General features: G+C 35.2%; 1 protein-coding gene across 4 annotated transcripts; it reads right to left on the reverse strand.

Annotated features, from left to right (window-relative positions):
- Window positions 1-1,406: 1,406 nt before the first annotated feature.
- Window positions 1,407-25,995, reverse strand: Kctd9 (potassium channel tetramerization domain containing 9). 4 transcript variants are annotated; one of them, XM_027927201.2, is made up of 12 exons: window positions 25,917-25,995; window positions 16,271-16,392; window positions 14,467-14,510; window positions 13,252-13,348; window positions 12,554-12,612; window positions 12,223-12,351; window positions 8,687-8,754; window positions 8,504-8,599; window positions 7,636-7,785; window positions 6,154-6,259; window positions 5,185-5,318; window positions 1,407-3,357 (listed from the first exon to the last, which is right to left on the reverse strand). In XM_027927201.2, exons 1-12 carry the CDS (start codon window positions 25,962-25,964, stop codon window positions 3,241-3,243), a joined length of 1,170 nt encoding a protein of 389 aa, XP_027783002.1. In that variant the 5' UTR covers window positions 25,965-25,995; the 3' UTR covers window positions 1,407-3,240. The 4 variants fall into 4 exon arrangements, with proteins under 4 accessions (XP_027783002.1, XP_071466687.1, XP_027783003.1 ...); XM_071610586.1 differs by lacking the exon at window positions 25,917-25,995 and adding an exon at window positions 25,498-25,563; XM_027927202.2 differs by lacking the exon at window positions 7,636-7,785.
- Between the last annotated feature and the right edge of the window lie 224 nt (window positions 25,996-26,219).

A 26,219-nucleotide genomic window follows, 5' to 3' on the forward strand; every position in this document is an offset into this window, starting at 1 on the left:
ATGTTTAAGATGAGCACAGCAACATGATCTATGACGCTATTCAGTGCTGCATGTCTTTTAAGTCTGTATCAGTCTTGCCTTAGATCCAACAGATCTCAAGGGCAAAAGCCAAATTTGTCTTGTCTTACGTTCTGCAGCACCAAGCAGTCTATCAAACCACAAATCAATGAGTTTCTGATGTTTTAGTGATAGTTTGAATCTTTTCACAATTCCATGATTAGGTCAGCTGATCAAGGAGTGGAGTTTAATAAATTAGGTTAAATATTAAATATGGAATTTATAGTTGTCATAGTTCTGTCCTAAATTTGAAAGAATGGCTTTAGAGGGAAAACTGCTTCATTTTCAACATGAAAACACCTCAAAACTATTATAATTTCATAATCTTGCTGAATGACAGATGGGGAAAAAACCTCCTCTGCCCTAATGTAAAATCTCAGCAGGAAGAACTCAAGGGTAACTCTGGCTGTCTAATCCACTTGTGAAAGGCTGGCAGAGAACTAATCCTCAGACATACTGTTTTCTACTGAAATAATGTAACCAGTTTTTCTTGTACTGGTGAACATTTAATTTTAAATATATTATCCTGCTTGGGGATTTAATAAAATTCTAGTTTTTTTTTTTTTTTCACATATTAAAGACCATTAGAATTGACCTGAGGACAGATTTACAGTATAAACAACAGGTTCATAAAATAACTAGAGAAAAGTTATATACTGATTTGTAATGGAAACCTTCATAAGAATAACTTGACGCTTCCTATTAAAATTTCCTTGAAACTAGTTGAAGGAACTGGACTACATCAGAGCATAACACGTATTGCTTTAGACAATTACTCAGAGAGAGCACTGAATTTAATTAGCTAATCTAACCATAGAGAATTGAATTTTATCAATGTAGCTAATGTAAGTATAGAGAACTGATTTTATCAATATAGAGAGTCTAACCAATTTAAGTTTAAAACCTGACCCTAACTCTCCCCCAACACTGCATTTTTAGCTATGTACAGATAAGTTTCATCAATGAAGCTAATGGAAGTTTTACTATTCTGAAACTTTCTTCCTCTTTGGAATGCTCTTCTTGTCAGGCAAAAATGTTTGGGGGCATACTGTTTAACTGGTGAACATTACCAGTTAGTTTTGTTGAGTAAACACAACCTGAATAAGTTACTGGAAGACAGTTTTTTCTTTTGTTCAGAACTAATAGTTTTTTCCCACATTGTTAGCATGGTGGATTTTGAAGGGCAGATCATAAAAAATGAATTTAATGGCACTTTCAAAGAGACTACCCAATAGCAAGTATTATGTTGTATTTTCTTTTTCATCTAGACCTTCAGGGCTGGTTGTCAACCCATATTGAAGAAAAGGTAAACAGAAGTGTTTATTTTCCAAAGCAAGAGAAGAAAGGCCTTTTCATTGTTTTATATCATTTATTAATGCAGTATACATTAGATCCCAAGCCTGCAGTTTCTGAAAACACCATGTTTTTTCAGGTTTCTTTCAGAACCTTCTGCAGTTTTAGGTTTGTCTACAGAGGTACCCTTAAGTGAATGAACAACACATTCTATAATTATTGAAAATATAGTATAGAGTGAAATGATTTAAATATTATTTAGGCACATATTGATTATGAAAATAGAATCTCTCAATACAATACTTATCTGTCTTGGTAAAAATAATAAAGCAAAGAAAATAATTCATTTCTAAAGTTGCTTTCCTTCACCTGTAAAGGTCTGATCTCCTCCCACTGTGCATATGTGCCCTTTACTGTTAAGGAAAGCTGTGCATATGTAGATATAGAAGAGTAAGCTATGGAAACACTGAAATATGTCCTTCTCCCAAAGGAGACAGAAGTGGTTTTTAATGATTCATTGCCTAAAATTGATGAGTAAGCAGGATTCAGAACCCATTTGGACACAGCTTATATCCCTGCTCTAGGGCAGATATAAGGACACTGGGGTATTGGGAGGGAAGTAAAGGCCCTGACTCTGCTATGGCAGAAAGAAAAGGACTCAGGAAAATTGGGTTACAATTTGAAAACCAAAGACACACAACAGCAAATATAAGTAAAAGAACCACAGGTGCTGACTGATTAATATCTTAGGCCATCCAAATGCCTTTATTTTTATTTATTAGTTTCTTTTGATGGTTTAATCAAATAGCCAGTTTAAATATCCTCGTTTCCCACTGTAAGATTTTAGCTGCAATTATATTATATTGCCTTCTAAAAAGTTATTTTGTCCTTTTTATTTGTATTTTATACTCTTAATTGCAGCAGTTTTGGATTTGATACCTATTTTTAAGCTGGCCCAATTTAAACCATTTGACATTTTATTTAAGTGGCTATTAAAGATGAACCTTGGTTTTTTGGTTTTGAAATATCATCCTATGCTTATATATTGATTGTATCTGAGAAAATTAGGTTAGTAGTATAAATAGACAGAACCTCCTGGTCTGATGTTGAGTGGAACTTGCCTAGAATGAACTTCTGAGGAATGCTCATTCAAAAGTTGTAACTGTAGGCAAATTCATCCTTCAACTGGAGAGTTCCAATAAATCTTCAATATAATAAAGATGTACAACGATATCTTTCCTCTCTGCCTCAATAGGAACAACAGGCTATTTCTCTAATTTAGCTATTGTTTTGTTCTAAAAGTAAACATTATAAAAATAAACCTGAAAAGAGAGCCTTAGGGAGTATGACCTCACCATATTCATACAGTGTGACAGGTACATAAAGAGGGGAGGCATTGCTAAAGCTATTCATAAACCTGAACAACCTTTCCAAACTTTTCATAAAGTTTAACAATTTAAATATCCATACTGCATCTAGGTATTCAATAAATATAGTTGCATATGTTGTGCTTTTCATAAATTAAATTTCTCAAATGCATCTTAATCCAAGATGGATTTCCACATCATGCCTATTTAAAAGCAAATAAAATAGATACTATATTCCTGGTCATAAGACCAAGCATATCTCCCTACCCCATTCAAAAGGCAGCAATATAATCTAAGTTTCCCTACAACTATTAAATGAGTGCTTTTCTGTTAAAATCAGAATATGGAAAAAATTCAATTTCTCCCTTATGCACTGCTGAGAACAAGCATAATCCTCTAAACTTTTTTTTTTTTTTTAAATTCCTTTACAGTGTTATTTTTTCTAGATAACAGAGAGTGGAGAAAGAAAATGATTAGGAGAACATTTTTCATCTCAGACATCTTCCTCCAGCCCCTGAGATTCTCATCTGACACTCTGGGACATGTGTAGTGGTGTCAACATCTCTTCAAATATAGCCCCCTTCACATTGGAACCTCTGAGGTTAGCTTCCTGAAGGTCACACCCAGACAGATCACAGTTCTGTAAGACAAAATAAGATTCATGTAACACCTATGGAGATCTAGGGCCTTATGTGTTTCTTTCACAAAGATTTCTAGGCATATTAGGACAGTATTCCTACATAACAAAACAGTTTCTGGAACACTCCTGACCATGTGTCTTAAAGTCAGATCTTCTATCTGCAATGTTATTCCTGGGTGATGCTCAAGTTGACCACCACAAGTATGTACAATCAAGGTTAAAGAGGAAGCAGGTAAATAAAATCAAGAATGAATTCCAATATAATAACTATTATCTATTTTTACCACATCCCAAAATAACAATAAGGAAAGGCATGAGATGGGGGAAGACTATTTAGAAAAAATATTGAGATTTTTACTTAATAATTAAACTGTATAGTAGATTTTTCCATTTTGTAGCCTAATGTTTTTACAGTAGGAAACTGCCTTTTTTAAAACCCCAAATATATGTGTATAATTCAATGAGTTTAGGTAGATATATACAGTGGCATAACCACCACAACTGGAAGTTGTTTGTTAATTTCTCACGATAAGGGAAAGATGAGACAGATTCTAATAAAGTCCCTAAGGGATGGTGAGAGAAGGGTGACTACATAGAGCCTCTTAAGAGGCCAAATGTTCACAGCTGTCCCTTAATGGTCAACTGGATCAGTCTTTGCAATCAGCTGGAGGGAGAAAGGCTTTTGCTGCTTAACCATACTGACTACATGATAGCTGAAACCAAGGAAAAAAACCTATGACCTTAAGTGACAATAACAAATAACTATGCTCATAATAGGATTATATTGTTAACCTGAGGCTAGTTCTTCTTGCCTTTAAGTTTAAATGGCTCTCAATTTCAGAGAGCTATCAAGATCAAGGCAAAAACATCCATTATAAAATCAGCAGCAAGCTAAATTTTCACCTACTGTCTTCTACAATCCTGTCTATACCAGATTTGCTTGTATAAAACTATATTATTTAATATGATAGCCATGAGCCACTTGTGGCTATTTAAATATAAATGAGTTAAAATTAAGTAAAATTTGAAAATCAATTTCTCAGTTGAGAATAGCTGCAGTGCCCAGCAGTTCTATGTGGCTATTTGGCAACTGTACTGAACAGCATGGATCTGAAACACACCCGCATGCAAAGTGTGTGACCAGACAGCACTGTTGCAGACACATCAACAGCCACGAAGTCTACTGCTACATTTGCAAGTCACAAATAGAATATAATTCTTTTAACTGGACAAGATTAAAATCTTTAGCTGAGATTCAAAAAGGGTATGATGCCAATTTAAAAATAGGCTTTTCCTGGGCCATGGCAGCAGCTCAGTGATGGAGCACTCGCCTAGCATATGTAAGTCACTGAGTTCAATCCTCAGTAACACATAAAAAATAATAAATAAAATAAAGGTAGTTAAAAAAATAAAATAGGCTTTTCCTGAATCTGCTTTCAAACGTGGATATCATTTAAATTTCCCAAGTCATTCAAGAATAATCTGGCCTATAAAAGTGTTTGGAATTAAAGTTAATGAAAACACAGTAGTTAGATTAATAAAAGACTACTGAACTTAAAAGATCCAAGAAAAAGATGACATGAAATAAATGGAGACTGAACGTCAGAAGAGTCTTCACACCTGGAACTAGATCTAAGCCTCAGGTGATGGACTTGCTCTGGAATTGAAATGTTTGAACAAGCCATTGAAAGGAAAATATCCCTCTAACTGCCCCAGCATGTTACTGGGCAATTTACCAGCCAATTACTTCCCTAATAATTTCAATAAGTTTTACCTGAGATACTCAGTAATTAAGATTACTCAAACACCAGGCATTGGTGAACTTACCTCTAAATCAGTTCCTGCCAGAGTAGCTCCTCTGAGGTTACAGTTCTTCAACTTTGCATTTTTTAAGGTAGCAACTCTCAGGTTAATTCCTGTCATTTGACTTCCTTCCATATCTACACCTTTCAGATTAGCACCTACAGTGAACATATTTGGAGAGCAGTTTAACTTTAAAAATATGTCTAATTATCTACCTTCAACAAACTGCAAGATGATTAGAGGATAAATGAGGATGGTCTTCTTATACTTTTGGAAATGAACCTCAAGTGTCATTCTCAACTGGCTTACACATGTGAAAAATTCAATGCCAGCAACTTGTTTGCTTACAGCATGAATTAAGAATGTTTCATAGGTATTTCTGAGGGGAGAAATAAATCTTACAGGTGGACACAATATTTTTTTAAATTTTTATGTGGTGCTGAGGATCGAACACAGTGCCTCATGCATGCTAGGCGAGTGCTCTACCACTGAGGCACAACCCCAGCCCAAGCAATCAATCTTATCTTAGGTGGTTAGCACTTTTATGCCACCATAAATTGTTCATGACGTGGAAGATAAAAATGTGTTTCCTAAAAATACAAGTGAACAACACGCCCAATTCACAAACCCAACAAAGCAATAATGAATTATTAAAAACTGACAAAAAAAATTTGGCGTTTTGCAAACTGAAATTCTTCCTGTTAGTCAATATAAGAGTATTTAATTCTACTTGAGGGTTAAGATGTTGATATTTAATTGTCCAACTTGAAGCCTCATTAACTATTTCAGGCTTTATCTCTGAGTCCTCAAGTTTGGTTTGCATATGACTAAGACCAAGGAAGCAACTGACCCTTTGCAATCTCTCCAAATACAACAGCAGATAAAACCTGTCCCCTACTCTTTTCTTTTCGACCCTTAGCAATGATTTCCTGGAGCTTTTTACTTCCTGGTCTGCTTTCACCCTGGAACAGATATTTACAGATAAGATCTCACCTTCTAAATTGGCTTTAAGACCAGAAGGATCCTCAAAATTACACAGTTTCAGGGATGCACCTTCTGCATTAGAACAAAGCATCTTGACTCCCTGGAGATTTGCACACTGCAAAGAAAAAAGTCCTGGTTTTTAAGGTTCATGATTTTAGTCCCATTGGTGTAAACAGTAAAAGAAAAAACTAGGAGGGGGTGGGGGGGCGGGAAGCTCAATTCAACACATTTGCAATTATTTTTGTTTACTATGAAGACTCTTTTAATGAAACACAATAAGAATTGAGGATGTTTTAAAGAAACATTTCTTTTAGAAGAATTGTTTTAAAAGAGAAACATGCCAAATAAACAGTACCATGCTCACTTTACATGAAAAGGGTTTAAATAAAGAACCCACGCAGTCAGAACTATAACACTCTATTCCTATTTGTATCAACAGCCTTGAGCATGACCATATGACTAAATGTATGACAAAGAAGGCAGAAATTTAGGAGGGGTATGGATTTTCTCTTATCACTGTAGAAATCAAGAAATGAACTTCTTGATTGTTCAAGAGGCTACTACCACTTTCATTTCAAAGGCCAGAATACAAATGCCATCAATTAAAGGGATTAATTAGCAACAACACACTAACAAGTCACTGCTCTGGTCTTTCTGTACCAACCATGGCTGCAAGACACTGTCAGCTCCAGCGCTCACACCACAATGCACAATGCAGAGAGTAAAAAGTTAAAAAATAAACACGTGAGTTTTAAATTGTAAATTCGTCTTAAAGAGTTCATGCCATTAGATCTGAACTCTAGGAACTACTAGATAAGCCAGGAAGCTCATCTACAAAGTTGATGTTAACATGAGACCTTCACAAATTATAGTTATCAAAATGGAAGCTGAATGTGAAACTGTTTGAAAAACTGTAAAGCAAAAGCTGGGTGTAGATCAGGGTGCCCTGGTGCATGCCTGTAGTCCCAGCAGCTTGAGAGGGTGAGGCAGGAGGAGGATTGCAAGTTCAAAGTCAGCCTCAGCAACTCAGTGAGACCTGTCTCTAAATAAAATACAAAACAGGGCTGGGGATGTGGCTCAGTGGTCAAGTGCCCCTGAATTCAATCCCAAGTAAATTGCTGAGGCTGGCCTTGAACTTGTGCTCCCCTTACCCCAGCCTCCCGAGTTACTGGGGTTATAGCTCTGAGCCACCATCTGGCCAAAAATACCAGTTTTGATAGATTTAGGATACTATATTGAGATCAGGATCTAATTTTAAGAGTTCATTTTTATTGTTTGCTAAACCTTTCAGATCTATGTACATAAAGGATATCAAAGTTATGAAAACAACCCATTCCACTTTTAGAGTGAGCCTTCAGCTTTATCATCAGCATAGTAAATGATCTGTCTACTATTTAAAAAGCTCCAATAAGACAGATAGAACTCCTGTTCTTTGAGATTGCTCAGTAACCTAAAATTTTAATTTTCCTCATAACCAAAAATGATTCTTACATCAAGCACTGATCCGGAAAGATCAGCTCGTTCAAGATTAGCACAGCAGAGATTTGCATGTGCAAGGTTGCAGCGGCTTAAGTTGGCCATTTTGAAATTAATGTATCGAAGGTCCAAACGAGAAAGATCAGCACCACTGAAGTTTAAACCCTGAAATTAAAAAGCACAAACTGTCATAATGCTTAAGCCATCTGTTTGTATTGAATGTAATTACTAGAGCTAACCACCAACTCTTTTAGAAGCAATTGGTGGTTCAGTCACTTGGAATTTATTACAAAGCATGAACAAATGAAACTTGGATACATAAAGTATGTATATGTCCTTAATGGGTTCCTTGTAAAAGAAGTTTTATCTATATGTGAATTAGGATATGGCCTGACTATACTTCCTTTATGTGCCGGACATCCTTCTTAGTAATGTATCTGCTGGTAAGTGTTATTTTAGTTCAACTTGATTATTTGTAACTAAATTATTTTATTAATTCAAGAATTCAAGACAGTTTTATTAAGAAAAAAATGGGCACTGTGATTTTCAAAATCTATAATGCTACAATACACAAAAGTCAAAGTGTCTGCCACAGACCAGCCATACGTAGCAACTGTGCCAATAACTTGTTAAAAATTGCTGCATTTTCCATGTTTACTCAAGAACTACTACATAAGGCATAATTAGACAATAAGAAAACTACTGCATCTCTTTTCTGCTAATCATTTTGAAATTAAATCAAGGCTATGATCCATAATTGCATTTCATTCTTGCATAATAAAGGAAAATAAGCAAAACAAAACAAAAATGAACCACAGAATGTAAAATTTTATTCACAAACTAGATAATACAAATAAGTCATGTTAAAATCTACTTTAATTACCTGGCAACGTAATTCTGACTTGGTTGGAGTTGCTAGCAGAAATCGAACAAATTCCTTTCGGGATATTGGTGAATGATCCTCCGGTGGTTGGGAGTTCTTGAAACAGGTATTAAAAAATTAGTGGGGCCTTTTGGGCAATACCTACAATAAATGTAATACTAGCCATGGTAAAAAGAACCTCACCTTTATCGCTACTTCTAGGTGTTCAATCAGTGAGTCAATACCAAAAAATCTGGCTTCTTCTAATACACCTATCAGAACAAAGGATGTGACTTTTATGATCACAATTCATTTTTATATTTATAGAATTCTTTGTTACATTCTCATGATGAGACTGAAATTCAACAAGTAGAGTGTTAGTCAATAGTAGACAAGTAACTAATGTTTAGAATGTACACATAGAATACTGAAAAATATTTCTGATACAGATTTTTCTGTGAAAGAAAATAGAAAATAAATCACAACAAAGCATTCCATATTTCAGTTATTTCTGATAATTGCTTTAAGTGGGTCACAAACAAGAAATGTTAACACTACCTATTCCTATAAGAGTTGATTTAGTGATTTCATTATGAACATAATAAAAAATGATCAGTTCGCTTAACTCCTTTTTAATGGAGTGAATCTAATTAGGTTTTCCACAAATATATTTAACTTAATCAAAAAATGAATGTGAATGAAGTTTAAATCAGTTTCACAATGAAAGTCAAAAGTATAATTGAGGGGGCTGTGGCTGTCTGTGGCTGTGTTCAGCAGTAACCTAGCATGTGTGAGGCACTGGATTCGATTCTCAGCATCACATATAAATAAAAAAAGTAAAGGTCTATCAACAACTAAAAAAATAAAAACTAAAAAAAAAAAAAAAGTCTAATTCAGAAAATTTTTTACACCAAAATAAAAAATTTAAAGATATTTCTAAATGGCAAAAGGAATTTCACCTATCACTTGCTTTAATTAACTTGGTTAAAAAAAAAAAAAAAAAAAAAGGAACCCATTCAGACATCCTTTAGGTATCTTGATATGCTTCCTGTCTCTCTTCAGAGTATGCAGGAGGAAATCTGGGACTCACTTTCTTTCAAATAAAGACTCAGAGAGTCAGTTGGCTGAGTCCACTTGTTTAAAAAAACCACTAGGGACTCAGAAATGACAAAGAAAGTAAGAGACATAATCCTTCCCCTCAAACAATTCTAAACTTGTAAAGAAAACAGTAAGCAGTTACTTGGGAAGAAGAAAATGATCTTTTCTAGTGAAACCAAATTTCATCTCCAGTAATCCAATTGCAAAATAAAGGTCATTGATGGCCAGTATACCACTCAGGGAACTCCCTACACCTGCTCTCCTGTCCATGCCAGGCCGGTTCCCTCTCCAGCTTCCTCCTGAAGAAAATAGAGTATTTGCCCCTGGGAGAAGCCCACCTTAAAGAAGTTCTAGTGGGCCTTGTTATCAGTTTGCCAAGATCATCTGGGCAAATCAGAACCTCTCAGGGAATGTGGTATGTATGCACTTCTAATTTGACATTTAGAATTACTCATGAAAACTTCCAGAAACGCCTTATAAATATAAAACCTATACATGTAGCCTTGAGAAAAGGGAGTGATATTCAGTATATTTTCTGTTAGTACCAATTAAACTTGGATTTGAATTCCAACTCTGCCTCTCACTACATTTTTTTTTTTTTAAGTTGTAGATGGACACAATACCTTTATTTATTTACCTTTATGTGGATTTGAGGATGGAACCCAGTGCCTTACCCGTGCTAGGTGAATGCTCTACCACTGAGCTATGACCCCAGCCCACCTCACTACCTTTTGGTTTCAAGAAAATTACTACAGATTATTTTTAAATCATTTACTTACTTAGGAGAACCTGTAGGCAATGTTCAAGAGAAACTAAACTAATTAAAAACAACATTTTATAAAATGAATCTAGTAGAAAGCTGATTGCTGGACAAATAAATAAATATGAGAAATAGTTGGAAAACACGAGAAAGGAAAAACAAGCAAATCTTGGTAATAGATTGTAGAAATCTAAGATAGAATGCTATTTTTCTAATCTGAGAGGATACAAAATGCTATCAATCAATAATATAAGGGAAAAATTAAAATGAGAGGAATAAGAGCTCACAGGAAAGCTGAAGTTATGTTTAAAATGAACCCAGGGAAGTAGCCATCGGAGAGAAAAGCTGCAGAATGATGCAGGTATCAAAAAGAAAAAGAGTTATATAATATGGATCATTGGCTATGTTTATAATGATGTATGCAGAATGAATATAACAACAACAACAAAAAATCAAGTTGGAAAACATTTAAAGCAACATTTGGTAATTTATTTTTATTATTTTTTTGGTACTAGGGATTGAACCAGAGGGGCTCTACCACTGAACTATATCCACGGACCTTTTCGTTTTGAGACAGTGTCTAAGTTGCTGAGGCTGGCTTTGAACTTGCAATCTTCCTAATTCAGCCTCCCAAATTGCTGGGATTATAGATGTGTACCACCCTACACGATAGTTAAAAAAAAAAATTTTTAAGCAAGAACAATTTACTTCAGAACAATTATGGACCTCCCTGAGAGTGTCCAATATATCATTTTGTTGCAATGGGTTCATTTTAAAGTGAATATTATAAAGTTTAATATAGAAACATTGAAAGTCACTGAGTGTTTGGAATTACACTACAGAGATTATAAACCAGCAGTCCTCAAGCTGATTCTGATGCATTGAGCATGTAGCATTTCAAAAATCAGATAATTTGACATAAAATTTTAGATTTTATTCCAGTGTTTCTTTAAAAAAATATCAAGGCTCTGGCACCCTAAGTCCATATTCATATATGGTAAAAATTTGCTAAAGCTAAACCGCCACACTTCCTAAGTACTAACATAAGGCCAAATTCAGTCACTGGAGGGTGCTATGATTTAGATGGTGATGACCCTAAAAGTCTGTATGTAAAGGCTTGTTCCTAAGGTGGCAGAATTGGAGTAACTGTGGACCTTTATGAGAGAGCCTAATGAGAGAGCCTTAGGTCACTGGGGGCAGATCCTCAAAGGGGATTGCGGGATTGTGGGAAACCACTCCAGTCTCTCTCTCTCTCTGCTAGGTTTGAGATGTGACTATTTGCTCCTACATATGTTTCAGGAGGATGTACCACCAACTGCCACCCTTACCAGAGGACAAAGCAATGTGGCCCACCTGATCTTAGATGTTGAACCTCTAAAACTTTGAGCTAAATTAACTTTTCCTAGGTTATCTGCATCAGGTATGTTGTTACAGTAACATAAAACTTATTGATAGAAAGGCCTATAAGCTTTCAAATATGCAATCACTACTTTACTTTAAAAGTAGTGATTATTATAAGATCAACAAAATACATTGTCTATATCATTTTCATGAACCTTCACAAAATTTTTGTAATGTAGAAAGGCTGAAAGAATTTTAATCCCATTTTTCAAAAGGGACTCAGACTTTCCCTCAAGTTAATTTTAGAATTTAAAATTAAAATATATGGATTAGATATACCTATATAAACAAACACTACAGACCTGAAAGACTACCTATGTCAGTACCTATTTCTGTAACTATAAATATTCATATATGTGAAAACTTACAGTTGAAAATGTAGAAAAGATATATTTCACTCTATGAAAATAGACATTACTAATGGAAAACAAAATAAAAATCTCAATTTTAAAGAATGTGAGGAATTATGCTGACTACTCACCCAATAAGTTAATGCCATCATTTACAATAAGCTGTCCATGACGCAAGTAGTTCAAAATGGGTTCAAAGTACTCAGGACTTCGGTCGATTAAGAAAGCTCCTCTATGATCTTGCTTATTTCCCCAGACACCTGTGTTAACATTATAATGAAGAAAGCCCCCCATAAACAAACAATAAAGTTAAAATTCATGGAAGAAAAATTATATAATATACCAGCAAGTTTTACTCCAATGAAAATTGTTGATACCACTAAAAGTACAGAAGGCCAGCAGTTGTAAGGTAACACATACAAATAGAACACACAAAATGTGAAAACAATGTGTTATACTCACCTTTGTCCTTGAACATGTGGGCCAGCATACTGTCAGGTTCTTTATTCACTAAAGTGCTCCTAAGAAGTCAGGGAAAAAAATTGATTTCTCCATGTGTCTTTATAAACAAACATATTTAAGTCAAGAGCATACTTGATTTCAGCTGTTCTCTCAAAAAGATGCATGCTATAACCTGGGAGGAGTAATGCTGGGAAACAAAAACGTGCAATAAGTTGCCATTTATTAAACTCCCTTCCAATCTGGTACTTCCTCTGATTTAAATATGGTTTTAGTTTCTTTCAATTTACATGCTATCTAATCTTCTAGCAAGACATTATATCACAATATTCTAGATGTTCTACACTTAGATTTTTCTGATCTCTTCAATATAAGTAGTTGTAGTCCTACAGATTTTAATGCTATCAGTTTTAATTTGCACTGCCTGTGTATCACTGATATCTAAAAAGCATGTTCTAAAACACTGAAATCATGCTTTTAATGCTTTCTCTGGAATGATATATGTACTATGTTCTACTTTTTTCTTCAAAATAAGTTCTAGAAAAAGATTCTATATCAAATTAGAATATCTTTTAAGGGAATCAGCAAATTGAAGGAAAAAACAAACAGTACATTCAGTCCCTTTCACGCAAATGTGCGCGCGCAACACACACACACACACACACACACACACACACCCCCCACACATAGACCCCACCTACCGTGTAGTTGTAAAGTACCGCCCTCCAACATTTAATGTTAGCCAGTCTGTGTGAGATCCTAATAATCCTTCAGGTGGCTTAGAATCTGTCTGAGGATCTAGAGATGATGTAGAAAATAACAAAAAATTAAAAAAAATTAAAATAAAAAAAAAAAAGAAAGAAAGAGGTGGAAGGATTTATAACAGAAAGCTTCAGATACAAAAGACAAGTATAGAAGATCCAATGTACATACAAAAAAGTTCTGAAAGAAGAAAATCAAAGCAAGAAGACAAAATGCATAAAGTTCAAGAACACTTTTCTCAGATTAAAACTATACACACTTGACACCACATATTAAAAGGACTGCATACCTGAGAAAAATCAACCCAGAACCACCCAGAAGGCCATGAAATATTCTATTAAAATACTGTAAAGAAGGAAAAATCCTCTGGTGATCTAGTAAAAATAATTACTTAAGGAAGATTGGTTTTTTTGATGCCAAAACTTTGTGCCAGAATGAAACTGAGTAATATATTTAAGGTATTCAAATAAAGATGTAAAGCAAGGATTCTTCAATAGCTTCACTAAGATAAAATGACACAAAAGAAACTATAGAAGCTTGAAGTTTATAATTTGATAAACTCTGATATGATTTTACATCTGACTTTCAAATTCAGAAGCACTCAGGGTATTAAATAAAGTACTCATTAAGGAATATTTACTTTACTTAAGCTTTAGGCTTTTTGAGGTCTTCATCTGTGTATACTGTCTTCCAAATCAAAAGGTAGGTAGGTGTATGTGCCTCTGTGTGGCTTGTGTCACATTTTGACTGATTTAATTTAATCAGTAGTGAAGGACTGTCAAGCAATATATGCTGACAAAGATGTGACACAACACTCCAGAGAAATTTTGACAACTACAATGAAAAAGAAAATCTTAAAATACTTGTAATTTCTAAAATCAAAATTACCCTACTATGTCACCGTTATCAAATATGTACAAGTCCAGGGCACTTTAAAGGCAGGTAAATGATTAAGTATCCATACTAAAATATGATCATAAAGATGAACATTAATATATATTATATACCCAAAAGCGGAATCAAAGAATGTGAAGATCTTAGTATAGCCACAACATTCTTCTTAATTTTAAGCTTTACAGTTCTTGGTAAAATATTTACCATTTCATCTATTTTTATTTTGGCAGACAAAATTGGCTTTTAAGGAAATCACTTACCAATAAATGGCTCTCCTTCACACACAAACAAAACATCATCATCCCTGGGGAAATCAAAATTTAAAAAGCTACCATCAAAATCTAGAAATAACATTAATTATCTATTGACTAAGGAACTATTCCTTGAAATTCTATCAAAGACAGGTTTTGCTATCAATCTACCCTGAGAAAAAGCTAAGTTTTGAGTGCTTTGGTTAACTCCCTAACTTAAATGTCTCTGGTTTTAAATTCAAATGAGATCCTGTTCATGGAAGTTTTTTGAAATAGAAAAAAAAAACAAAACAAAACTAATCCCATTACACAAGTTGTGAATCTGGCTTTCTTATTAACTGAAGAATGTGCTATTATGCTCAAAGGATATGATTAAAGTCATAGTCAATTTCTTCTAATTTTAATTCTTTACCCCTAAATAAATTATTGGAATTATCTCCCAAATCATTATTAGCTGCTGTGTGCTTTGCAAATAAAAATACATTTTCATATTAAATCCAGGAAAAATACATTTGAAGTCACTGCTATAACCACTCACCCTCTACACACCCAAACACAAATGATCACATATAACCTAAAACTGTAGACTATCAGTGTATATCCTCCTCTCCTGCCATCCATCCCACCATTAGTATAAATAAATGATCAGAGACCCTACTATGAACCAGAAACCAGTAAACAGCTAGCTCTGAAGGCTTTAGTAATATTCTTTGAATTACAGACATTACAGGACATTATAGAACACATTGGTTTTTTTCTTAGAATCAGAATTTGTGTTTGAAAATTAGATTGATATATAGACCATTCAATGATGTTCCTCAATTTTCTACTGAAATGAAAGATAGGCTGGGAGAGAGATGTTGAAAAACGAAAAAATTCTCCCAATGTGCTTGTATATTATAGTTTATAATATACTACTTGTGCATGATGTCAGTTAATTTTTTTTAGATTAATGTGAAAGTTTGTTTTTGTTAACAAAAATCAACTATGAAACTCTACGCCCTGGATAAAGCAGAAGCTTAAAGTTTCCTTGTTATTAAATGAAGGAACTAGAACTGATTGATTTTTAAAGGCAGTACACTACATTGAAAGGTCATTCTGGCCTGGATTAACTTTATATACAACTATAATTTAGAACATCATTATCTCCACACCATCAATTAAAAAAAGAAATCCTTATCCTTTGCAAACTAAATGGGATAATTCAGGCAAGTCAATTACAACATAACCGGCATATTCAGTACTTGTGTTCTTTTTACTTTTGTTTGTTTGGTTAAATCTCTTCCTGCCCCAAAATTCACTGACCTTTTGAAGAAGGAATGCAATGAACTTTACACTTATTTTTAAGAGAGGATTTGCTTGGGATATTTAAAAAATAAAAAACAAGCCAGAAAAGTACTACTGTTGTGGGCCTCTGATGCTATCTCTACCTAGAATTCTATTACATTTAGCAAGTGTTATAAAATTAGGTCTGTGATATTTATAAAATTCAAAGCATTCTTAGGAAATAAATTTAGCAATAAGCAGTTGCATATAAAAGAGATCAATTTGATTTTTAAAACTAAAAACTGCATGTCTTATTGGGTTTTATCTCAAGTACCACAAAGAAGACATCCTCATACTCATATATGAACTATGCAGAAAGACTATCAACATGCTGAAATATACTAAAGAGTCAATTCTAGACAATCACTTGCCAAATCCTGTCTTCATCACCAAATCCTGTAGTGATGAAAATACAGCTTAAGGGAAACAGCACAGCACCAAGAAGCTGAGGGCCCGTGTTGACAGATTATTAAAAGGTGTAGGTTACCTGATCAAAGCAATATCATCAATCAGTCCACCTTTCCCATTATACACACTGGTGGCTTTTATGCCGAGTTTACTGCTGGCCACAGAAAGCAAATCAGATAAAGTTCCATATACAGCAACCACCTGTAAACACACCAGATTAATTTGAACAACTTATACAATTAATTTCATCACCCACAAATTACAAACCATCACACTATAAATAGGACTAAAAATATCAGATTATCATATAAAAGGAGATTTCAAGGGGTTCTTAATAGCGTCCCTTTCTCTTTTATGACTCATGAATTTACTCAGTGCCTCACATTGTAGAAAACCAAAATTAGAGAATACAGAATCACCACTGACCAAAAACAATCTATAGTCTTAAATACAGTGCTGTTGCAGTTCCAAAGGTAGAATTGTGCTTAAATCCGAATTCTGACATTGTCTGTCACCTTGAGACAAACTCTATATTTCTGTTGCTTTAACTGATAATGAAAAAAACAGTAACATCTCAGAAAGTTGAAACTGAAGTGAGCTCAAGAATATAAGGGCTTAGCAAAGTGGCCGAGATCTCTGTGCCTGTGACTATGCACCTCAAGTCTTTCGTGTTCTGATATTATTCCTTTTTATAGGAATGATTCATTTTTAGAGTAGGAATAACTTAATAGTTTATTATGTCCTTTAATATATCAATTATCATAGGAAAGGTAACAATTTCCCACTTTTCAGCTCTTCAATAACTATTTATATTCATTGCTTTGTAAAAGCCACATTGTAGCATCTAACATTCTGAATACAACAGCTGGGTGACAACCACTGTCTTTAAACAAGACAGCTGCCACTGCTTAAGCAGGGGCCTGGGAATCCCTTCATGTAAATGAATTCTGTGCTCTGGTCACCATTGTAAACCTGGGTTCCTAATCACTGAGCCACATGGCTGTAGTGTTACCAGACAAGGACCTCTGAAGTTAGGAATGAAAAGCAGGTGAGGTGCGGCACACAGAACACAAGCACCTGACTGGCTTTCCATGAACATATACAAATGTAAAAATGCCACATGAAATGAGGACCCATGATGTTCCTGCCCACCAGGGACTGGAGCAGACAAGTTTAGTTAAATAAATGGATAGCAAGGCATGGAGGGAGGTGCTCCCTAACACAGCAGCGTGCAATCTTGCAAAAGCAGAGCACTCAGATTCCAGCTCTTTTCTGTTGGACCTGGATGTGGGCTGGAAGAGAGCTACGAGGAGGGGTACTTGGGAAAGGGCTGAAGGCAAGCACAATCGCGAGGAAATGAGGCCGACTATAAAAAACAATGCACAACCCAAGTGTCCATAGATGACAGAATAACCAAAATGTGGTATATAATACATACAATGGAATATTATTCAGCTAAAAGGGAATGAAATTCTGATGTGTGCCACAGCAAGAATGAGGCCTGAAAACATTATGCTAGATGAAATAGGCCAGATACATAAAAGGACAAATATGATGCCACTTATATAAAGGTACAACTGGCAAAATCACAGGAACAAAAAGTAGACTAGAAGTTACCACAGCAGAAACGGGAATGGAGAATTATTGATATGCCTAATTTCTGCTTGGGATAATGAAAAGTTCTGGAAATAAACAGTGATGGTCACAGACACTGTGAATGTTACTTACTCAACACTAATTAATTATATACTTAAAAATGTTTAACATGGAAAACTCTTATACGTTACCATGATGGAAAATATAATGTAAAGCCCTTGGTAGAGTATCTTACACACAGAAGGCATGTCATAAATAACTGAAGCCTAAATAAAATGTCCCCTAATTTTGTATCATCATTCTCCTCTGCAACAGAGCCTATTATTGCATATTCTGGGGAGAAAAGGAAGACAATATAGTACATATGGCATTATGTACAGCAAATCTGGTTGTGCTAAGGCAAAGAACGTGAAGAGAAAGAACAAAGTAAGAGGTTGCCAAAGCAGATGCACAATGATTTTATATCAAGATATTATTAGGGGAGGGGAGGGGGCTCCTCTCCAACATCCAACATTCTGGTCGTGGTTGCTAGAATTTTCTAAATCTTCTCTTCTTCCTCTTATTTACCTCTGCATTTTATATATTTCTACATAGCTTTCTTTTGCCTGATATTCCCTCCTTGCCCTAATGTTAACTTCCTCTCTCAGAATTTTCTTTGCTTCTATTGGTCACACTATAAATGGATCCAAGATTAATGCACCTGTCTATATTAAACATCTGTACTTAAGTATTAGAGCTTAAGATTTTGACTTATTTTTCTAATTAAATTAAATTGTTGTCCATGTGAGCTTCCTGTGATCTGATTCTAATAAAAAATAAAGGCCATTTGCTACATTCTAATGCTGCACTTTTTAATGCAAAAGCCTTAGGCTACACAGGAATATTAAAATGTTGATTCATTAAGGTGAATTAAAATCTAAAAATGCAGTTCATTCCTTCCTAAGCATATTTCAAGTGCTTTACTACTACCACAATGGCTACTGTCACCATGTTAAGCATGACAGTATGAAATACTTCCATCACAGAAGTTCTATTGGACAGTGCTAAAGACTAGAAAAAAAGAACAAAGTAACATCTATTTTAATTCTATTAGGTTTTTCTCATGAAATAGCAACTGACAGTAACAAATTGAGGAGAGGTGTGTTGCTATCTTTTGTTTCTTCCCCATAATGTCAAATCTGACTCTGTGATAGAAAAACCCACATATATTGTTTGATAAGGACTAGTCTCAAGCTAATCAAAAGCTCCATAGGTATTCCCTTGCAAGTTGGAAAACTGTTAAGGAGTCAAGGTAAGAACTGAGTTCAACTTTTATCACATAATCAATTCGAAAACAGAATTAAACATAATTATTTTACCAATTATTTTCTGACTTTATATATAAAGTTTCAATGAAGTAGTTTAAATTTGTAAAAAGTTGCTATTAATTTTGTGAATACAGGTAACCAAATGTTACCAGGTAAAGTAGTTGAATACATTCCCAGAGCAACTCTAATCTCTGAAATCAAAATAAGTGCTGCCAGTTTAAATCCAAGAACAGGTTTAGTCAAATGTTACATTACTTGATTTAAGGTAGGTCTCTGACAAGTGTTTCTTGAATGTTGAGTGAAATTCCATTACTATCAAAGTGTTGAACTAGAACACACCTTTTTTTAATGTGTCAGTTATTTTTCTTTAGTGGCATTAAGTTGCAAAACAAAGCATACAATGTTAGTGCAATTTTAGAGTAATATTCTTACAACTATTAAAGGTGGGGATCTATGAATAAACAAATTTTGGTGAGATTTTTTTTCTCCAAATTTGTTACAATGAACCTGTATTACTGATACGAAAGGGGAAAACATTTTATTTTAATGTCTCCAATGCTCTAGACACTAGTTTTACAAATAAGATGATTTTAGTAGTTGACAGTCTGGCAGTTGACAACTTCTTTTAAGTGGAATAACCAAAGGGTTGTCAATTAGAGGAAACAAAATAAATATGAAGAATCTTACAGTTCCATAAATTGTAAAACTTTCCATAACTTGGTCTAACTGTACTTGTTTTTCACTTGGAAGTCTATACTTGGGATTTGTTTTTCAACTAGAATCATTCATGCATACTGACACCAGAGTTAGATGACATATCTAAGATCAAGAACGGAAGTATTAAAAATTGAAAATTCTGATAATGCCAAGTGTTGGAGTGGATTTGAATCAATGGTAATGTGCATACATTCTAAATAAAAAGGAAGTACATTGTAATACCAACAATATTAAATATTAAGAATATTACTAAAATTAACAGGTAATTGGATTTTTAAACATATATCAACATACAAAAGTGATACACAAGAATGGGGTTTTTAAGTTACTAGAGATCAAACGGAGCGGTAACATGTACATTTCTTTATATAATAACTGTGTTAGGAAAAAGCAATGGAAATCTTGTATATCAAGGATGTAACTGCTAACAGATATATATAGGCTGAATATCCCTTATCCAAAATGCCTGAGACCAGAAGTGGTTTAGATTTTTTATTTTTTAAAAATGTTTTATTTATCTATTTATTTGAATTTTGGAATATTTGCATAGATTTTAAGGTTTCATTAATCTGAAAATGTGAAATCTGAAATGTTTCAAATTTTAGATAGGAATGTTCAATTTGTACTTATCTTATTTTAGTATTCATACTAAGCCAAAGAGAGGCCAAGCACTCAAAAAAATGATCTTGCTTATAAAGATTATTTGCTTCCAGAGTATAATATTCCTCATCATGAACCATGTCACCGACTGGCTCCTTAAATACTTTAGACACTAAGAATCATTCTTGTGGAATAGAGTAAATTGAGAAGTATGTTAATTCAACTTTATGATGACCATATTACTCTACTATTTAGACTTAATCCTTTCTAAATTTCAGATCCCATGACAAGTGAAAGTTATCTATCAGTTGGGAAAGTAAATGGTACACCATGACTAGCTGCCCTGGCTAGTTTTAATTTTCCTTTAAAAACCACTTTCAGGGCTAGGGACATAGCTCAATTGGTAGAGTGCTTGCCTCTCATGCACAAAGCCTTGGGTTCAATCATCAGCACCACAAAAAACAAAAAACCACTTTCAAATGCAACATTTAAAAATTAAAACCTGCACATGTTTAAAGTTTTTTTCTTATACCCCAAAATGTAATATACATAATACACAATTAATTAAATTCATGCATGATTCTCAACCAAAGCACCAATTATAATTCAAAACTAAAATGCAGAACTCAATTTACTCTAACTACACTTTTTGCAGTTAAAAAACAAAATGATTTTGTTCTAAAATGATGACATATCTAACTCTAAGATCAAGAAGGGGAATATTAAAATTGAAAATTCTAGTGCCAGGCACGGTAGCACACCCCTGTAATTTCAGTGGCTTGGGAGGCTGAGACAGGTGGATCATGAGTTCAAAGCCAGCCACAGCAATGACAAGGCGCTAAGCAACTCAGTGAGACCGTCTCTAAATAAAATACAAAATAGAGCTGGGGATGTGGCTCAGTGGTTGAGTGCCCCACCCCCCAGTACCCAATCCCCAGTACCTCCCAAAAGAAAAATAAAATAAAAATTCTGATAATACCAAGTGTTGGAGTGGATGTGAATCCATGGTAGAATGTATGCATTACTGATGGGAATATAAATGACCACAATGATTGAAAAACAATTTGGTATTTTTTTTTAAAACTGAACATTTGCATACCTCAATACCTGGTAATTACAACTTCACATATACACTATAGCATTAGAGTAGTGGTTCTAAGAGGCAGGATCTGGACACCTGTAATGTTATAAATTTCTGAAGATCTGATGAAACAAATACTTAACCCAACCCCATATCTTCAGGGGATGGAGTCTGGCAATATGTTTTATCATGCCCTCCTGGAGATTCTGATGCACGGCACTACTGCCCCAGAAAATGTTTGCTTATGTGCAGCAGGAGACAAATACAGGAATATTCAGGGCAGCATTGCTAAGAGTAAAATACAAAGACCAAAACCAAACAACCATTGATGGGAGAGTGGAAAAATTATGGTATTCTTTTAAAATATAATGAATTTCAATAAAGCAGTGCAAATGAATATATCACTCATAGAAGATTACACATAGAACGTCAGAAATATATTGGATGAAAACATCCAGTTGCCAAAGACTTCATAAAGATATCAACTTGAAATACAATATATCTAAAAGCTGACAACAAAAATTATATAGTTTCCGTATATATGTGGCAAAAAATACTGATTTAAAAAAGAAATAAAAAACAGCCAAGAGTAATACAAAATTCATGAAAATATCTGCCTTTATGGGAAAGGCAGGGGAATCGGGAAGAGGATGAGCACATCAAGTTGTTGGTCATACACTAGTTCTTGGGTTGTAATGGCAGGTTAATAGACATTTTGTTATATCTTCTTTTTAATCGTGTATATTAATATTCGTTATTGCATCCCTTTGTATATATAAATATATCATGAAATGTTTAAGCTTAAGAGTAATTCTCACAAAATTCTTATTAATGTTTAGATTTTCAGAGGTAAATGTTCACATATATTTTTACCTTTCCTGAGCTCTAATAGTATAAAGGGTTCTCAAATCTGGATATATAATAACTTCAATGTATTTTGACCTAATACCAAAGCCAGAAGAAAACAGTTATTTCCTGGACCAACAAAGTAAACATCAGTACAGAATGCAGATGTTCCTATGCCTACTATGTCTTCAGTGTTTGGCGTGATGGTTCACACTCAAAAGGTATTCTGGTGTTATCTGAAAGAATGAAGGACTCCAGTATACCAAAGGATCATGATTTGCACAGTTTATTCTGAAGTATTTAAAATTTTCAGAAAAAGTATTTTGTGTTCAAGATGTGCATGAATGTAGAATGAACATCAGTTTGATCAGAAGTCACATACTACATTCAGATGTCTGAATCTTCATAACAATTTCCATAATGGTAACTCTTAAGGGGAATATTAAAGAGAAAATGGGTATTCTAAAGCATTTGGAGAAAAAGATGAAAGGTGCAAGCATAACTTTTGAGTGATTTAAAGACAACAATTTTTTAAAAACCCATAATTTAAAGATCCCAATTTTTAAAAACTATGAACTTCAAATATTTTTTATTCTGCAATCCATTGGTGAAACATTTTGGGGCATGTGGTCTAACATTTGTATATTTATTTACAAACTATATACTATTGTCAGAACATGTTTTCACAAATAATCCCTGAAATAATATTTATCATTAAAGTAAGACTCTACTAAATACAAGGTTGACATTACATATTAATTTAAAAAAAAAGGGAAAAAACAACAACAACAAAAAACCCTGAGGCCACTTGTCTTCATGTGATGGAAAATATTTTTAAATGTCTTCCTAATTAGAATGACCTCATACCATCACTAATATTTTAAAAACATACACCAAAAGACAGGTTGATTGTTAATACCAATTATTAAACCTGACCCCAATAGACTTTTTTAAAACTTCAAACTTTTTGACTTCTGAAATCCAAAGAGAATTTATGCTAGAAGACCAGCAACTCTGCCATTTTCTTCTTGTTTACTTGTACCTGCATAATTAATATTTCCTTCAGTTTGCAGTTTCTATGGAGGAATCTTTTAAAATCACTTGGCAATTTGGTGAGGATCAATGTATTTAAGACTATATGATATAAATGGCACTCATAATCTTCCTTATAATGTATGTCAGAGCAAACCCGTAAGTGAAGACATGTCTAGCTACAGGTCTTTCCACAAGGGAAGGCCTTTACTTTTTGCAGAAAACTTGAGATCAGGTGATGTGCGAAGTGTCTGAAGGCCTCTGTTAGTTTTTCCAGATTAGAAAAAAAATTTTTTTTTATTAAGTAAAAAAAATATAATAGATGTATTTCTTCCTAAATGCCAATGGATCATCTTGTACACCCTTGTGGTATACAATCCCTCAGGAAACCAGTGTTAGAGAATGCAGAGTCCTCTCTTCAACATCAGAAACATTCATCAGTTACACTTACATTTATTTATACACAGAAAACCTGTGATGAGGCTATGGTGAATTACCCTGTGAAGAACTGTGTGCCTGCCCACACCCAGCTCCATGGCCACAGCCCCACAACTGCTATACCAGCTATAAGATGAAAACTTACTTGAAATAAAAGATTATACTTATGACCAGGAAATAAAAATAAAAACTAAGTAAATAAGGACATGTAAGTGAAATATATATTCCTATAGGTAGATGGAAAACTCTTATTTCAGTAGCACTTGGTTTCAGCATGTTCTAAATGAATATTTGTGTCATGTTCATGATAATCTCATTAGTCACTACATACATACACAAATGCAGGTTATTATGCATTATTCTGTTCTTTTGTCAAATAAGAGCCATAATAGTATTTGTTATTATTAATCAGCTGAAGGAAGAAGAAACATGATAACTTTGGAGAATATGTTCTCTAGTTAATAAGGACTGCAGCACTGTTTCATTTTAATATTAAATCAAACTAGTACCCTATTTATATTTTTAAATCATCCTATTTAAATCAAATTAGTATTTTCCTATTTGGATTTTTATGATCTTTGTAACGTAAACATTTATCTGTGATTATTTGAGTTGCCTTTCTCCCAACAGTTTGAGATTCTTTGATAAAATATTTTTAAAGTAAAAAAAAAAAATTAAACCCCCAAATCTATGCTAGTCAAAACTATGATAGCTTTAAAATAACAATATAAACAGATAAACCTAATTCTGATAACCAAAAAATTCAATGGATTCAAAGAAGATTTAGAACTTAGCTAAACATCTATGACTCAGTTTAAAAACTTTTTCATAGACTAACACCAGAGATAGTGGATAAAACAGTAAGAGGTTTGCCTTTGAGGCAAATTATCACTTTGGTTCTATCTTTCAATAACAACATAGATTTCAGATTAGGAATGCTACCTAACTACAAAACAGGTTTAAGGAACGTTAAGTTGTGAAGCACATTTTTGAGGTTTGGGAATTCAGGAACTTGACTTTACGCCAATGCTGTTTTGTATGAGTATTAAATCTCCAAGACCAGAACACAAAATCATAGTCAATAAATCCCACACTGTGGTTCAGAACATGTTTACTCAAAACTGCAGAGTAGGTGGAAAAAACATTTTTTTTTTTAAATGTGCCTGGCCAGTTGTGCCATTTTAAAAATTATTGTTTTCAGAATGCTCAGAAATCAAAGTATACTGGGAATGAACAGAATGAGGCCAATTTACTTTTACCTCCAGTCTAAAGACTCAGCGGCTTCTGGGTGTCACTCAGCCACACAATAAACGCCTGCCTTGAACAGTCAAAATTTTCCAAAGAAGCTGAACAACTTTCATGGGTGGGGCAGGAGACTGAGAAGGAACAGGACTCATTCTGGCTTGCTCCAGCACTGGAAAAATATTTAGCACCACACCCTCAACAAAGGCTCAACACAGCCAAGGCTGTCAAATCAACTCTTGTTGGTCTGTTGTCACAGTTTTCGGAGGAATCAAAATTAGGCGAAATAATAAAACGTGCACAGAAGTTTGTTACCGCAGCGGGGCTCAGGTAATTGGGGCACTAAAAGAGCCAGAGGAAAACCATCGTGAAGATGTCCCTGTTTTTAAATCCTCTACCCGACCTAGGATTTACCCCCGCTTCCACTGGTAGTTTAATTCTTTTTACCTGGCCAGTCTGACAAGCCTTTGTTGGCACTGCCACTTTCCCGGGCAGCATTACTCAGCACCCAGGTGGACAGAGGCGCCCGCTCTGGCCAGGCGAGGGGGCTGCGGGGTCTCAGGGGACGAGGTGGGAGAGGACCTCGGCCCTGGGCGCGCCCCGCTCCCTCCTCCTCCAGGACCCCTACCCTGGACTCAAGGACCGCGGAGAGGCAGCCGGGTCGGCGCTGGTCCCGGGCAGCCGAGGCGCGGGGCGGGCTGGGGCTCGCAGCCGGGTTGGCGGAGGCCGCGAGGACCCGACGCGCCCCGGCGCACGCCCACCTCCCGCTCCCAACCCTCGCCCAAGTTCAGCCCTGCCTGCGCCCGGCGCGCACTCGGCGCCTCGCCCCCGCGGCCAGCCGGCCGCGCCTCCTCCCGACCCCTTACCTTTCCGTTCTTGGGGCTGCCGTTAAGGAACAGGGTCACCCGCCTCATCGCGCTGCCCCCGCCGGGTCCTGAGTGAGCCGCCACCCTCCCACCTGGCCCTCCGCCCACCTTTTTCTCCTCCCGCCCTTCCCCTCCCTCCACCCACTCGGGCTCTCCTCCCTTCGCCACCTTCCTTCTCTGGCGGACACACCACACACACGCACTCTCAGTCCCACACCCCAGGGTTGGCCGGTCCTCCTTCCCACCCCGCCCCTAGGCGCCTCTGCCTGCCAGCGGCCCTTCCCCCACCGCTCCGAGACCGAC

The sequence above is a fragment of the Marmota flaviventris genome, chromosome 3, assembly GCF_047511675.1.
Source record: "Marmota flaviventris isolate mMarFla1 chromosome 3, mMarFla1.hap1, whole genome shotgun sequence".
Taxonomy (NCBI): domain Eukaryota; kingdom Metazoa; phylum Chordata; class Mammalia; order Rodentia; family Sciuridae; genus Marmota; species Marmota flaviventris.

What these genes read in the sequence shown, in the direction of transcription:
- Kctd9 (XM_071610586.1), bottom strand. Translation starts at nt 25,548, where the DNA reads ATGCTGCCCGGGAAAGTGGCAGTGCCAACAAAGGCTTGTCAGACTGGC. An exon ending in AGGCTTGTCAGACTGGCCAG is followed by an intron (nt 16,393 to 25,497) that starts GTAAAAAGAATT and finishes GTGTGTTTACAG; the next exon opens with GTGGTTGCTGTATATGGAAC. An exon ending in TGGCAGGAACTGATTTAGAG is followed by an intron (nt 3,358 to 5,184) that starts GTAAGTTCACCA and finishes TTTGTCTTACAG; the next exon opens with AACTGTGATCTGTCTGGGTG.